Here is a 16,888-nt window from a genome sequence, read left to right as displayed (position 1 = left end):
AGCTTATAGTAGCATTCTTGGAGCTGCCTATTGGCTGGCTGTGCAGCAACTCATATTCTTTGTAACACTTGACATTATACTACTCCCCATCCTGCCGCAACTCACTCCGTTCACTAGGGAATGCATAGGACTAACAGGGGTCCTGTACTGGGGAATTTTTCCCTGGCCACTTGTAACACCTATACAGCCCTGTTTGTCACTAGTTCAGGGCCAGAGAGTAGTACAGTATAGTGTCTTATATTGCATATTGTTTAACTTGTGCCAAAATATGTGTTTATGGCTTTTGTGGGAGGTAGCCTATAGGATAGTTTAAGTTAAGAAAAAATAAGGTGAAATTAGGTTTTGGGCCTAAGTTAGCCAAAGTGTTGAGGAGTATGGGAAATTGAAGTTACTAGTGTGAGATAAGTTGAAGACGAAGTGTTATGGGAAGGTAAGAGTTAGAAAGAACGTGACCCAGAGTTGTGTTACCATTATGCTTTGGTTATAAGTGGCTGGAGCAAGGTTTTTAAAGAGTTTTTTTTAAGAATTGAGAATGTTTTATAAAAATGCTATCTATACTGATAGTATGGGAAGGACATTGTTGCAGATGTTAATTTTAAACAATGGGTAACATAAAGAGCCAAGTGAGAAGGTGGTGAAAATATAATTATGGTAAAGGACAGTTTAATATTAATTAGTATTATAATAGAGTACAAAAGGAGTAATTTTGTTAAATTGAAGGATAGCTCCAATCAAAAGGGTACTGTTAGGTTCCAAGATTATGAGGCTGTACTTCACTCTGTTGTCAGCAACTGATCACCAATTCATGCACCATTTCATTTTTGAGTGAGAGTATAATTGTAGTATTGTGTAAGTAGCAATTGCATGCCTGTTTGTTTAACTAATCATTTTTCTTTTTAAATTTGGTTGTATCATACATAGTATTGTCTAGTGGTCCTCTACTAAATACGTTTTCTCTAACTGACCTAGAGGCTCAAACCTGAAAACTAAGTTGGGTTTTGTTGCACCCTTATCTTCAGCAACTTAATATTATTTCAGAACATTTCAACATACAAGTTACAAAAGGGTTACAGGGAGCCTAACTTTACATTTCTGTTGCATGTTTAAATTATAAAACATAATTAGGTATTCACAGTTCTTGTTTAAGTGCAAAATGGTACCAAATTTCTAGAGGATCACACACTGAAATAAAAGCAGAGCTTCAAATATATTTCCATTAGGAATCTACCATCTCAGCTTTTTTTGGTTTTGTGAGAACCTGACTAAACTTAATCAAAACCCCTGGTATATGTATCCAGATGCCATGAATGGGAGCCTGGTGGGGAGAAAAAAGGAGTGGATTGCTCTGAATTGAGATGGCAGGGGGAAAGGGAGAGGACTTCTATAATCTGAGGACGATACGTACAAGCTTGTCAGCCCCAATCCATTTCATCTAGGCCCTCCCATGAGAGTGTCTGCTCACTTCCATCCTTCACGCTAAAAGCCTGCTCTGAGTGTTTCATTCCAAAACAGTGTAGCTGTTTCACTCTGTTCTCCCCACAACCCCAATTGCTAGCACTCTAAACTGAAACACTTTCCCAGCCCCTTCTCTGGGACCTATTCTCCGACGCTAACAGTGATACAGATTCAATGCTGGAATACCTTTTTTTAACAGGTATTCCAGTGATCTTTGTGAAGGGCCCATTGCTGGTCAGCTTTTACCAAATAGTAACAGCAAAGCTTTAGGGTATATTTACACTGCTTGATCCTTAAAGCAGATTTTAAAATATCCTTTTTCTAGTCAGTCCACTTTTGCTGCACCTTCCCTTCAAGATCCATCTCCTAAAATTTGTATTTCTTTTATCTTTCTGATTTTTCAGCAGAATTATGATTCTTTCTCCTTTCTGCTGCTGCTTTGCTTACATTCTTGCTTTCACCAGTATTGGAGGAGCAGCGGTTTGCCTACTCCGTCACGTGAACCAAAATGATGTTATAGGAATTTCCCCTCAGCCCCCCAACTCTGTGCCACCTGGGCTAAAAGGAAACCTCTGTTTTGTATTTATAGGAACATAAGAATGGCCATACTGGGTCACGCCAATGGTCCATCTAGCCCAGTAACCTGTCTTCTGACAGTGGCCAGTGCCAGATGCTTCAGAAGGAATGAACAGAAAAGAACTGTTACTCAGTGATCCATCATCCAGCCCCAGCTTCTGGCAGTCAGTGGTGTAGGGACACTCGGAGCATGAGGTTGCATCCCTGACCATCTTGGCTAATAGCCATTGGTGGACCTGCCTTCCATGAACTTACCTAATTCTTTTTTGAACCCAGTTATACTTTTGGCCTTCACAACATCCCCTGACAACAGGTTCTAGAGGCTGACTGTGCACTGTGTGAGAAAGTATTTCCTTTTGTTTGTTTGAAACCTGCTGCATATTAATTTCATTGGGTGACCCGTGGTTCCTGTGGTATGTTCAGGGGTAAATAACACTTCCCTGTTCACTTCTCCACACCATGATTTTATAGATGTCTATCATCTTGCCCCTTAGTTGTCTCTTTTCTAAGATGAAAGTTCTAGTTTTTTTAATTTCTCTTCATATGGAATCAGTTCAATACCCCTAATCATTTCTGTTGCCCTTCTCTGTACCTTTTCCAATTCTAATATATATTTTTGAGATAGGGTGACCAGAACTGCATGCAGTATTCGAGATGTAGTATGGATTTTTTTTATAGTGGCATTTTTCTGTTTTCTTATCTACTTCTTTCCTAACGGTCCTTAACATTCTATCAGCTTTTTAGATGTTGTACAGAGGTTTTCAAAGAACTATCAGTGATGACTCCAAAATCTCTTTCAGTGGCAACAGCTAATTTAGAACTCATTATTTGTATTTATAGTTGGGAGTATTTCTTCCGGTGTGCATTATTTTGCGCTTATCACCATTTGATTTTCATCTGCCATTCTGTTGCCTAGTCACTCAGTTTCATGAGATCTTATAATATTACCTTTGTAACGCTTCGCAGTCAGCTTTGGACTTTACTGTCTTGAGTAATTTAATATCATTTGCAAACTGTGCCACCTCACTTTTCACCACCTTTTCCAGATCATTTATGAATATGTTGAACAGCTACCGGTCCCAGTACAGATCCTTGGTAAACCCCGTGATTTACCTCTTTGCCTTATGAAAATGGACCATTTATTCCTACCTTTTGTTTCCTATCTTTTAATCAGTTCCTGATCCATGAAGACCTTCCTTCTTATCCGATGACTGCTTACTTTGCTTAAGATCCTTGGGTATAGGGCCTTGTCAGAGGCTTTCTGAAAGTCCACATACACTGTCAGCTGGATCACCCTGGTCCACGTTTGTTGACACCCTCAAAGAATTTGAATAGATTTCTGAGGGAAAGGTTAAAGTCTCACCTTCACCTATGATCTCTCCCCCGTCCCAAGGAAAAGGACTGTCTACCAGCTTTAATAGTCAGAATTAAAAATCCAGAAGATGACATGTTCCCTATTTACTCTCAAATAACTAGGCTAATGATAAGAGAGGTTAACAAAAAAGTAAGAAGTAGAAAGATAAATCTTCCCATTCCTGTCATAGAGACTGTGCAAGGTAGTTTCTAGCAGAGCTGGGACTAGAACCTCCATTTGTTATGGCAGTTCTGTCATCCACTAAGCCTCAGTGGATTTCACTTTGAACATGTGAAGTCTATGTGATTGGCTCTGCTATCTGTAACCACTACTCTAACACCTTTAGAGAAGATTCATAAATACTAAGGTCAGAAGGGACCATTATGATCATCTAGTCCGACCTCCTGCACAACGCAGGCCACAGAGTCTCACCTACTCGCTCCTGCAATAAACCTCTCACCTATGTCTTAGCTATTGAAGTCCTCAAATCGTGATTTAAAGACTTCAAGGAGCAGAGAATCCTCCAGCAAGTGACCCGTGCTCCATGCTACAGAGGAAGGTGAAAAACCTCCAGGGCCTTTTCCAGTCTGCCCTGGAGGAAAATTCCTTCCCGACCCCAAATATGGCAATCAGCTAAACCTTGAGCATATGGGCAAGATTCACCAGCCAGATACCCAGAAAAGAATTTTCTGTAGTAACTCAGATCCCACCCCATCTAACATCCCATCACAGGCCATTAGGCCTATTTACAATGAATATTTAAAGATCAGTTAATTACCAAAATCATGTTATCCCATCATACCATCTCCTCCATAAACTTATCGAGTTTAATCTTAAAGCCAGATGGATCTTTTGCCCCCATTGCTTCCCTTGGAAGGCTATTCCAAAACTTCACTCCTCTGATGGTTAGAAACCTTCGTCTAATTTCAAGTCTAAACTTCCTGGTGGCCAGTTTATATCCATTTGTTCTTGTGTCCACATTGGTACTGAGCTTAAATAATTCCTCTCCCTCTCCGGTATTTATCCCTCTGATATATTTATAGAGAGCAATCATATCTCCCCTCAACCTTCTTTTAGTTAGGCTAAACAAGCCAAGCTCCTTGAGTCTCCTTTCATAAGACAGGCTTTCCATTCCTCGGATCATCCTAGTAGCCCTTCTCTGTACCTGTTCCAGTTTGAATTCATCCTTCTTAAACATAGGAGACCAGAACTGCACACAGTATTTCAGATAAGGTCTCACCAGTGCCTTGTATAACGGTACTAAAACCTCCTTATCTCTACTGGAAATCCCTCGCCTGATGCATCCCAAGACCGCATTAGCTTTTTTCACGGCCATATCACATTGGCGGCTCATAGTCATCCTATGATCAACCAATACTCCAAGGTCCTTCTCCTCCTCCATTACTTCTAATTGATGCGTCCCCAGCTTATAACTAAAATTCTTGTTATTAATCCCTAAATGCATAACCTTACACTTCTCACTATTAAATTTCATCCTATTACTATTACTCCAGTTTACAAGGTCATCCAAATCTTCCTGTATGATTTCCCGGTCCTTCTCTAAATTGGCAATACCTCCCAGCTTTGTATCATCCACAAACTTTATTTGCACACTCCCACTTTTTGTGCTGAGGTCAGTAATAAAAAGATTAAATAAGATTGGTCCCAAAACTGATCCTTGAGGAACTCCACTGGTAACCTCCCTCCAGCCTGACAGTTCACCTTTCAGTATGACCTGTTGTAGTCTCCCCTTTAACCAATTCCTTATCCACGTTTCAATTTTCATATTGATCCCCATCTTTTCCAATTTAACTAATAATTCCCTATGTGGCATGGTATCAAACACCTTACTGAAATCTAGGTAAATTAGATCCACTGTGTTTCCTTTGTCTAAAAAAATCTGTTACTTTCTCCAAGGAGATCAGGTTGGTTTGGCACGATCTACCTTTTGTAAAACCATGTTGTATTTTGTCCCATTTACCATTGACCTCAATGTCCTTAACTACTTTCTCCTTCAAAATTTTTTCCAAGACCTTGCATGCTACAGAAGAGTCAGGGACAAAATCCTGGAATCCTGATATTGAACATTTCACTGTTTTCTAGCATTTATTTGTGTAACTTTCTGCCATATGGTTGCTGCTACCAGTTATTCCTTTACCTTTAATGGTAGAAGTTTGCACTGTGGATCTTAAGGTCTGGAATTCAAACTATGCTGACTATCTCTGTGTGGTCGTTGGAGAAAGGCCGTCATTACAGTTGCATATGATGGAATTTTTTTTTTTTTTTTTTTTTTAGTTTTCATTTTTAAAAACTTGGGTAATTTAATTAAGTAAAATCATTAAAAGTATAATGCTCAGGTTGCAAAATCAAGCACTAAAAAATTAGGAAGTGCCATAATTTCATAATTCCATCAGAATATAATTACTATCTGAGTATGTAATTAAAGATTATTTAAATTCAGCCATACATTGGGGCAGATTTAAGATTGCACGGGCAATCTTAATTCTGGTATTTCATACCTTTTACATGCTTGACTTTACAGCGTTAATGTTCCTTCAATATAAATTTGTTTTGAAGAAATCCTAATGGAATACATCGAGATACTGCATTTTTTATGTATAAATGAAGTTTTTGACTCAGTTGCTTGAAAAAATAGTAGGTTAATTCCATAAAATAACTTTAAAAATAAATATGTGAGAGTTTTAAATAGAAATATGGTTTCCAAGGTTATTCTAGGGAAAAGCATCAACAGTAGAAAATGAATTCTGTGTAATTGCTTTGTTTCATATCTTCTACTGATATATCTCTTCATTCTCTAAAAAAAGAAGATGCCTGTAAAACTAGTTATTTCCTGTTGAGAGCACACATTTGTCTTTACTGTACTCTTTTTCTAATGAATTACCTTAATCAGGGCTCTCTAAAGTTGTGTATAAAGTCTGTTTGTAGTATACTAAAGCACACTAGTAAACTTACTCGGTTTAATATTTTTTCTGCAGTTTTCATCCATCCTATAGTCCAGGGGTAGGCAACCTATGGCACGCGTGCCGAAGGCAGCACGCGAGCTGATTTTCAGTGGCACTCACACTGCCCAGGTCCTGGCCACCGGTCCGGGAGGCTCTGCATTTTAATTTAATTTTAGGTGAAGTTTCTTAAACATTTTAAAAACCTTATTTACTTTATATACAACAATAGTTTGGTTATATATTACAGACTTATAGAAAGAGATCTTCTAAAAACATTAAAATGTATTACTGGCATGCAAAACCTTAAATTAGAGTGAATAAATGAAGACTCGGCACACCACTTCTGAAAGGTTGCCAACCCATGCTATAGTGGATATTCTCTTGAACAAAAGGCATATAAAGTATTATGTTGTGACCTTTCTGAGATGATCACTAAAATTTACAAAGACTTTCTTATTTTACAGGTCAACAGCAAGGACAGGATGGAGGCATGAAAGTACAGCAAGCCACAATAGCTCCTGTAACTGTAGCCGTAGGAGGTATTGCTAATGCAGCAATTGGTGCTGTTAGTCCTGATCAGATCACACAAGTGCAGTTACAACAAGCCCAGCAAGCTTCTGACCAGGAAATACAACCTGGCAAGAGATTAAGAAGAGTTGCCTGCTCATGTCCTAATTGTAGAGAAGGAGAAGGAAGGTAATGTTAGTTTGTCAGTTAAACTTTAGGCATCTTGTGGGGCCTGCCTTATTTTGGGGGCTTTTTTCCTTGTAGTACTGTCATGTTGCTAATCATGTCCATAGGAAATCATGCTTGTAAATTTTCTATTCAGAAAGAGGATTATAATCAACTTAATTTTACAATTTCACATATTTCCTTAGCTGATACTTTAAAATAAAATCACCTAACTGCTTAACTTTGATCCTGTCAGAGGCAGCAGTGAGCCAGGAAAAAAGAAGCAGCATATCTGCCATATCGAAGGATGTGGAAAAGTTTATGGGAAAACATCTCATCTCCGGGCACACCTTCGTTGGCATACTGGAGAAAGACCATTTGTATGTAACTGGATGTTTTGTGGCAAAAGATTTACACGGAGTGATGAGCTGCAAAGACATAGAAGAACCCACACAGGTTAGTCAACTGTCTACATTCGATGGAGTCATTCCTTTAATGATGGTGGCCATCGGTGAACAGTGATTTTAAATAAAGTAGTTATGTAGGCTATCTAAATAATATGCTGAATGTATTACATTTGAAATAATCCAGTGTGTTTTAAAATTTGTTTTAAAAAGGTTATAGTTTATAGGGATTGATTTTCCCTTCTGCCAGAGCTCTGTAGTAGACTAGGCTAGAATTTGACTAGTTAGTCAAGTTTCAAGCTGTTTCCTTGCATCTGCATTAGAAAAAGATTGAGTTTAGGACATGGTTAACTAGCATGCATTGGCTAAAAGCCTGACCTAAACTTGACCAATTTTCCTAATCAAGACAAATCCTTGGGGCTTTTTTACACAGGGGTTTAATCCACAGTAACTCTAGTTGGTTTGATGTGAAAATGCCTGCATGCACACAGCATAATTTGTTAGAATGTAGTAACTCCAAAAACTCTGGAATACTCTTTCAAAGTGAATTATGTTTAATGCAGATTGAGTTAGTGTTGTGCATTGTTCATGTGCACACAGTCCTGCTATGCACTACTGTAGCAGTCCTCCAACTGGTATCCCACACTGTTTGCGGGCATCCATTACTGATCTGTCTGTTTACTTGTGTACCCTCCATTGCTCTCAGTTGACTGGATGTCCCTCCTGCATTTAAAAACTGTCATGAGGCCAGAATTTGCCCATTTGCTCACGGATTTGAATATATCAGCATTGCTACAATCCAGAAGGCTTACAACATGCCTCCAGCAGTTGCTTAGAGCCGTGCTGAGACGCTAGATCTTATCATTATCTGGGGAGCAAGCTCTTGTGAAATAAAAATGTTTTTGTGGATGTTATCAAGTAGATGTCTACGAGGGGCCACAACCAGGACACGAGCCAGTGCCAGATCAAGAGCAAACAGCTAAGAGGATTTACATTAAAATGAGGGATCCCAGGAAGAGGTCAAGCAATGGAAATGTAATCTGTCCATTTTTTGAGGAGCTGGACAGTACTTGATTAAATTACACCACTGCCGAACCCAAATTGGTTGTGGACCCTGCTGCCTCCCCTACAGCCTTCCCCTGAGGACAAGCAGCAAGAGTCATCAGAGGAGGATCACAAGGAAGGCAGTGAAGAGCTCACCCCAGAAAGCCAGGATCTCTTTGAGACTCAGGATCTGATTCTGTCCGCGTAGGAAGCAAGGTTATAGTTATGTCTACACTGCATCTGAGAGTGAGCCTTCCAGCCCAGATACAGTAGAACCTCAGAGTTACGAACTGATCAGTCAACCACACACCTCATTTGGAACTGGAAATATGCAATCAGGCAACAGAGACAAAAATTTAAAAAATGTACAGTACAGTATAGTAGTGTGTTAAATGTAAATTACCAAAAAAAAAAGATTTGACAAGGTAAAGAAACTGTTTCTGTGCTTGTTTAATTTAAATTTAGATAGTTAAAAGCAGCATTTTTCTTCTGCATAGTAAAGTTTCAAAGCTGTATTAAGTCAAACTTTTGAAAGAACAACCATAACGTTCAGTTACAAACATTCCAGAATTACGAACAACCTCCATTCCCAAGGTGTTTGTAACTCTGAGGTTCTGACTGTTCATAGTGGGGCTTGCACTAGGGCGCTAAAAATAGCTGTGTAGATGATGCAGCTCAGGCTGGAGCCTGAGCTCTGTGGCCCTGGAAGCACTGTCTACGCAGCTATTTTTAGTGCAATAGCACAGGCCCTTTTAGCATGAGTCTGTGAAGCTGGGCTTGGAGGCTCACTCTCAGATGTAGTGTGGACATACCCTATATGGCAGGGATGGCCAAACCGTGGCTCATGAGCTGCATGCAGCTCTTTTATAGTTAAAGTGCATCTTGCGGAGCCCTTCACTCCCCCTTTCTCCACCTACCAGACTATTTGGGGGAGCTCAGGGCTTCTGCCCTGCAGTAGGGTGGTGGGGCTAGGGGTGTATACTTTGGTTGAGGTGGAAGGAGGAAGCCACCTTGGGTAGAAACTTGGGGTGTAGACGTAAGGAGACTTTGTCCTTGTGGAAGACCGTGAATGGTGGGTCTGCCATTATGGCTACCAGTTCACTGATACCTCAAGCAAAAGTGATAGCCACCAAGATGATGGCCTTCATGTAGAGGTGAATGGGGGAGCAGGTAGCAAGGGGCTTTAGTAAGAGTAGAGAGGACCAAGTTGAGATTCCAAAGCAGGGTGGACCTTTGTACAAGAGGAAAAAGAGTGAGGAGGCCCCTGAGGAATCAGGAGGTCTCTGCGCGAGTAAAGACAGAGAAGCCATCCACGGGAAGGAGAAGAGCACTGAGCGCAACAAGGTGAACGCAGATAGAAGAGTGCGCCAGGCCCAATTGGCAGAGATGGAGAAGGTAGTCCAGGAGAGTAGAAATGGAGACAGTCTCTTGGAATGTGACAGTGGTGTGCCCAGGCAGTAAAGCGATGCCACTTAGCAGAATAACAGGTGTGAGTGGATTGGCATCTGCTGTTAGTGAGGATGTTGCGGATGGGTGCAGAGCAGGCCTGGTCTACACGTGATCCCCAACCAAATACCAGACCATGACGTGAAGAGGGCACAGGTTGGGGTGTCAAAGTTGGCTGTGGTCTTGCATCAGGAGATCCGGGATAGTGGGGAGGAGGATCTGGGGCGAGCAGAGAGGTGAAGGAGATTGGTGTTCCAGTACTGGTGAGGCCAGGAAGGAGCTACGAGGATTACTGGAGGTTCTTTGAGATGTGTGGTCCCTGTCTGGATTCCAGTCCCACCCTCCTTTCCCTCTGCTCCGGGCTTTTCTGTTGCTGAGTAAGAGAGAACTGGAGCGGCGTCAACCTGCGCAGCTTCTTAAAGCCAGATGCACTACATGGCCAATCCATGATGCACACGCAGATCAACAGACACTGCTATGAACAGTTCCAGTGCATGGTGCCATGTGCCCATTATGAATGGAATCCGGATAGGGACCACACATCTCAAAGAACCTCCAGTTACAGTAAGTAACCTTCTCTTTGGCCACCCCTGTTATATGGCATCATTAACCACAGCAGCAGAAGATAAGGCAGCTCTTCCAGGATAACCAGAGCAATCTCTGCACCATTAATGCCCATAGTGATCCTGGCAGCAAACTGTCTTTGATTCATTTAGGTAAATCCAGCTGAGTTCCAAAAGAACCTAGCATCGTGGACCTTTCCCAGTCACCCTCCTTTTATGTTTATAAACCTGCCTCGGTGGTCAACCAGCCCTTGGAGCACCATGGATAAGGCTGCAAATCTGTCACGGTTGTGGAAATCACAGATTCCATGACCTTCCACAACCTCTGTATTTCTGCGGCTGGCTGACCCCAGGGCCTCCAGAGCAGCTGGCTAGAGTGGCCCCAGAGTCAGCCGGTCTGGCAGCCCCACCAGCCACTGCTGGAGCAGCCCCGGAGCCAGCCTCTCAGGCGGCCCCGGGGCGAGGCAGCCTGAGCAGCAGCGTTCCCACAGGGCCGCCGCAGAGGCAGCCTGAGCAGGGGCCAGAGCAGCACCTCCAGAGGCAGTCAGCCCCCGCCTCCAGAGCAGGGGCTAGCCATTGGCTCCCAGGATCCCCCAAAGGAGCAGCACCCCAGACAGCAGAACTCTAGGATCAGCTAAGGTTTAGTCAGGGGTGTTTATAGTAAAAGTCATGGACAGATCACTGGCAGTGAATTCTTGTTTATTGTCCGTGACCGGTCCATGACTTTTACTAAAAATACCTGTGATTAAATCTTATACTTAATCATGGAGAATTACCCCATCTGATTATAAACTCCAAACCTTGTGTGGGAGGCACATGAATCCCTGATTGCCCCAATACAGTTTGGGAACCCCATGCATGCAAAGCCATCAATAATCTCCTGAGCATTACCAAGGTTTGTAACCCCATACAACAGTACCTTTCGCATGGCACCACACACTTGCATGGCAGTGGCTCCAACAGTCAATCTCCCTATGCAGAACTGGTTGGCTATGGACTGGTAACATTCAGGGGATTGACTACTTCGAGATGGCAGAGGTGACCCGCTTCTTGATGAGTATAAAGTGCTGCATGTTGGTATGCTGCCACTGTAGCTCCAGGGCTAGTTCAGCACTTATCTCAAAAAAGGTCACCTTCACCATCCTGAAATACTTTCACCATGTTTGGTCATCCACCCAATTGATGCTGGTTTCCCAAGCCCACAAGTGGCATTGCACTGAGTGAAGTTGCTCCAGGAGCAGCGCCTGTAATAGGAGTTGCTGGTGTAGTACTCCTCTCCGTCTTTGTCTTCCTAATCCTCCTTCCTCTGCTGCAGCTGCTGCTGGAGGAGCCTCTGCTGCTGTCATGGTTGCCAGCATAGTGGCCAACATGGATCATTGTTGGGTCCATGCTGGCCAACAGCAATTTGAAAATGGTGCTCACGCTCCCAGAAAAAGAGGAAGTATGGGGTGGAGAGAGCAGAATCATGGGTTTTTGTTTTAATTTGACTCCAAGACATAATTCTATTGGCTTCCACTATGCATTCCACTGAGCAGCAAAAGAAAACTCAAAATGCACAGTGCTCAGCAGTGAAGCAAAGGACCATGGGATACCCTCTGAGAATGCCACGTGCTTAGTATGCAGCAAGTCCCCGCCATGTGTACACAATAGTGCAGATAGAAAGAGGGCACAGGTGTCCTGTGTGCACACTATTAGTGTGACTTGTATATTGCACGTTAACTCACTGCAGAGTCAAACCCCCTGTGTAGGCCAGCCATTAGTCTTGTAGGGTTGTTTAGTAATCAGTGGAGCTACTTACTCTCATGGAATTGTTTTTTAGCTCAAGAAGAATGAATTAGTCCCCTTTTTTAATTTGATCCACCTCGAAAGAGTCTTCAACATGTCTCAGGTTCTAGTCTACTCTTCCAAGGAGAGGATTGGTAAGTTTTCTTAGGAGCTAAGGTTGGCAAGACATATTCGTCCATCTAATGAATATTCTAGATGCTAGGTATCATGTCAGTCATCACATAACTGGTCTGATGGCCCAGGAAACACATCATCCCTTACTTCACCAACGTCTGGCTCGGAAGACCCCATGCAAAGATGATCTGCAGGCCAGCATCATCCTAACTGGCCATCCAGCACTCTAGTGGAATCCCTGAATCTCTTCAGAGGGATGGCTTTCCTCGATCCTCAGGGGACAGATCCTTGGAGTATGGAAGCTATCTGGGTCCCCTCTCAGCAGTTCTTATTAAGTATTTTAATCATGTTGTTCTTCTATCCATTGCTAGGTTCTAAGTTTATGAAAGAGAATTCTTACTGAGAAGAATAAGAATAAAATTCAGACCCTGCACTGAATAATTACAACAGAGGAAATACAGGCTGCAAGTTTATCTGTTGAAAGCATTTTAAAAGGAAAATGTAGTTTATTCAATGGGTCTGCAAATCAGACATTAGAGAAGATAAGCTTGTATCTATTTTGCAACTTTAGATACATCCAAACACTTTAAATGTTTTTGAGTGCGGGGTGGGGGAGAAGGCTTGTTTGAATGAATGAAAGAAGTTAAATACCTTTAAATATCTATGTCACTGACATTTTTGTTTGTTTTTGTTTTAAATTAGGTGAAAAAAGATTTGAGTGCCCCGAATGTTCTAAGAGGTTTATGCGGAGTGACCATCTCTCCAAACATGTCAAAACTCATCAGAACAAGAAAGGTGGTGGAACAGCCCTTGCTATTGTTACTTCAGGAGAACTGGACTCTTCAGTTACTGAGGTTCTTGGCTCTCCAAGAATTGTCACAGTTGCAGCCATTTCTCAAGATTCAAACCCAGCAACCCCTAATGTTTCAACAAACATGGAAGAATTCTGAAAGGATCATTTATACAGACACCTAGTGCTGCACTTAAGTTTACATACCTTTCATGATATGGAAGTGGGCTGGTAAAGTGGATTACAGAGCAGGAAATCATGTTTTCAGTCTTGACTTCTGTAAGTATTCCAAGTTGGAGGGTCAGCATGAGAAGTGTACACTGGTGCAACAAGACAAATTTTCAAAAATACAAACAGCGCAAATTGACATACTGGATAAACAGTTGGGGGAATACTGCTTCCATACTGTACTTTTTTAGTTATGTGGCTCTATATTATATAATTGTTTTAAATGAAAATATCCCCTCTCTTTTAGCATTTGTGTGTTGTTGTGTTTGTAAAATCAGACAATTTCAATATGACAGGGTGGATCTTGGTTAGGAGTGTTGTCATTTGGAGGTACTTTGTTTATAATCTGAATCTGTAATATTTTCATGGGAACTTCTTTTCCCATGGTGCACAACAAAAATGCATAAGAATTGAGTGGTAATTATTTCTTTGCTCAGTTCTGTGGAATATATAAATTGATTTTGGCCGTCTTTTCTCAAGTTTAGAAATTATTCAAATAACAGTTGAATATACATGCTGCAAAGCAGATCTGAGGTGCAGCTCAGATAATTTTGACCACTACATTATAGTAGTGTGTATAAATGACAATCACTGAACTCAGATTTCTCTCTTTCTTTGGAGAGTTAAAAGATATTTAGATTTAATGTATACGTTAGAAAAAAATTAAACTACAGAAATATATTAACATAAGATTTTACAGAATTAATATCTTTATGTAGGATAATAATAAAATATGGCAACTTGTGTGTTTAAGTTTTGATATTCCAGTTCATTACATTGTAAGGCATCAGGAATCCATTTGTTAACTAGAGTCACAAAACTCATACTTATGAATATTGAAATTTTATGGGAATACTTGGACATTAATTGGACACCTGAATTGTTTAATGAGTGTTGTAACTCATTCTCCAGTTCTGTTCTGTAAATATAAATTATTATTATATTATGGTGAAGGTGAAGAATTCTTTATACTTTGACTAAACAGCCAAAGAAAAGGACAAATTATGACATTTTAACAACTAAAAAGGTAATTGTAAATTAATGTATTTTTTCTTTCTCTCCCTCTAAAGATTAATCATCGTATTTTCTTTCCAACTGTAAGTGCATAGGCTGGTAAGGAATATCCACCACCCATTTTCTTATATGATCAATAATTTTGAGCCTCCAGCCACAAGAGAAACTGGGGCAAAAAAGGAATAAAGCAATTGATTAAAAAGGTTTGATTATATTTCCAATATCTATTAACTTAATAGAACATAATTGTTGGAGAAATAAAACAACTGAGCATTTTTTATGTAAAAACTCCAGTGCATACATGGAGGAAAGATGGCCAAATATTTCACACTCAGGATTTTGAATTATTTTCCATGGGCATAAATGGAATGTTTTACAAATTTAGCCATTTGGTATCTCATGACAGTCCATTTTTTTAAATTTATACATCAAAATATTTTTGTGATTAAAAAAGGGAGTACAGTGCAAGAAGGATTACTCTTTTTCCTGCTGGTTAAAGATGAACAGTTTATTTGGGAAATGTTTGTATGAGACACATAACAGATACCTTGTGCATTCCCTCAGAAAACATACTTCTCATATGAATGCTTTATCAATCTTGTGATGTTTCATGTATTTTTGAAGAAAGAAATACCAATCATTGTTTACACTGTGTACACTTTAGGCCAGCCCTTTGTAGCGAAATATAAAGCTGAAGGTCTTTTATACTTTCAGTTTACATTAAAAGCTTTGAGATTAAAGGAAAAATAATTTTACACTGTGGTTATAGATTTCAAGTTTCTTAAAGCTTTTGTAGACTTGTAACAAAGTCTTTAAATTTTAGTTGGGTTTTGTACATTCTTTTGTATATTTTATTTAAAGTACTCTCAGCTGATGTATCTGGATTTAAAACATCAGAATCAATTAGATTACTACATTTAATACAAATGAACATTAGGTAGTGCTAATTGTTAATTTTGTTATATAAGAACTGAAACATCAAATATATATTTTATCATTATGCTTCACAATCAGTGCTATACATTTCTTTATGCAAAGAAAAACTTTCCTAATGTTATAATCATGTTTCTTAGAAGTTAACAGTTTTTATAAACTGAAGCTATAAGCATTCTGCACAGCCATTTCATATTTTTTCATGCATACTTTATGTATGCAGTTAAGAAACTGAAGTCATTTTTAATCTACAATGAGTCCCTATTACAAATGTATCAAAATCTAAATCCTTGGATTGGCTTCATAGTATCTAAAGTACATTCACTTATGTTAGCAGGTGCACATTTTACAGCTGGAATTAGAAACGTTTTGACAGTCTGTTCTGCATACCATTCTGAGTCCACTTTTCTGTCTTAGAAGGATCGTAAATTTCAATGTCCTTTATTTGACTCAGTGGGATATAGCTGTTGTAAGTAATAGGACACAGATGTGCAGTAGTATCTTGTTTAATGGCATTTCACTGTTCATTCCCTTTGCCACTGTTATAAAATTTTGCTTTATTGTAATTATCAGTGCAAAGTGTATTTATCATGGTAGAACTCCAGTGTTAGAATAGTTTTTTTCTTACAATATGCATTCTTTGGTTAGTTTTGTGTATGTGTTGCCGATTACATTAGAAATTGGTGTTAAGTCATTATTTATCACACTCTTTCACGAGAGCAGTAATAAAAGTGTGTAATTTAGGAGAAAAAGTTAATTTGTCAAACTTAGGTAAGCATGATGTTTAGGTCCTATTTTTCAATTTTATAACTGTTTTATTGCAACAATATTTGTATTTAAGTCTTCATTTTAATGCCTTGTGGTGTTTTTTAATGCATGTCACTGAATTGTCATCCCGCATAAATTGATGTGCAGCATAGGGTATTAAATCTACATAAATGATTTTGAAACAGAGAAATAGTTGATGGTAAAAAATGTAAATGTTTTGCAAAAATTCCTTATAAAAAAGTTTTGTAGTAATATTTCACTTGTAAATTGTTTTCTAAAAAAATAGAAAAATGGAAAAAAAAAAAAAAAAAAAAAGAGAGAGAGAGAAATAAAACCAGATTTCCCACATTCTAGAATTTAGAACTGAATTCTGCCAGCAAAGCCTCTAAGGCATTAATTTGACATTTTTTATATTGCTGATTTTTTTTTTTTTGGTAGATTTAGAACTAAAATTATGTACAAGTTGTTGCCTGCAATAACAATTTTGCAAGTAACCTATTAAAATTCCCTTGAGTGAAAAGTGTTTCTTCATTTAATTACTTATAATATGAAGCAGTAATAAATTATGTTTGAATGATCTGCTCATCAAGAAGAACTGTAGAAAGCAAATGCTTCTCAATGGAGAAGCATTGGCAGCAGCCTCTGGATTCATGTAATTAAGACCTGTACTTGCTGGTCTGCGTTCCCCAACTGGCAGACTCACAGCAGGGAATTAAAAAAGCAGATTCCAGCTCAGTGTGAATTTTGTCATGCTTGTTCAGCTATTGGGAACGGAAGTT

The 16,888-nt window shown here is 39.6% G+C and overlaps 1 protein-coding gene across 2 annotated transcripts in view; it reads left to right on the top strand.

Moving 5' to 3' along the window:
- SP4 (Sp4 transcription factor) overlaps positions 1–16,629 on the top strand; it is a 48,787-nt gene extending 32,158 nt beyond the window's left edge. For both annotated transcript variants that reach the window (XM_077811392.1, XM_077811393.1), the window contains exons 4-6: positions 6,813–7,044; positions 7,277–7,476; positions 13,079–16,629. In XM_077811392.1, coding sequence (XP_077667518.1) covers positions 6,813–7,044; positions 7,277–7,476; positions 13,079–13,326 — 680 coding nt within the window. In that variant the 3' untranslated portion in view covers positions 13,327–16,629. The remainder of the gene's footprint in view (positions 1–6,812; positions 7,045–7,276; positions 7,477–13,078) is intronic.
- The last annotated feature ends 259 nt before the right edge of the window (positions 16,630–16,888 follow it).

The sequence above is a fragment of the Eretmochelys imbricata genome, chromosome 2 (genome assembly GCF_965152235.1).
Source record: "Eretmochelys imbricata isolate rEreImb1 chromosome 2, rEreImb1.hap1, whole genome shotgun sequence".
Classification (NCBI taxonomy): Eukaryota; Metazoa; Chordata; order Testudines; family Cheloniidae; genus Eretmochelys; species Eretmochelys imbricata.
Note: the sequence above shows the minus strand (reverse complement) of the source record. Positions and strands in the feature narration are given on the sequence as shown.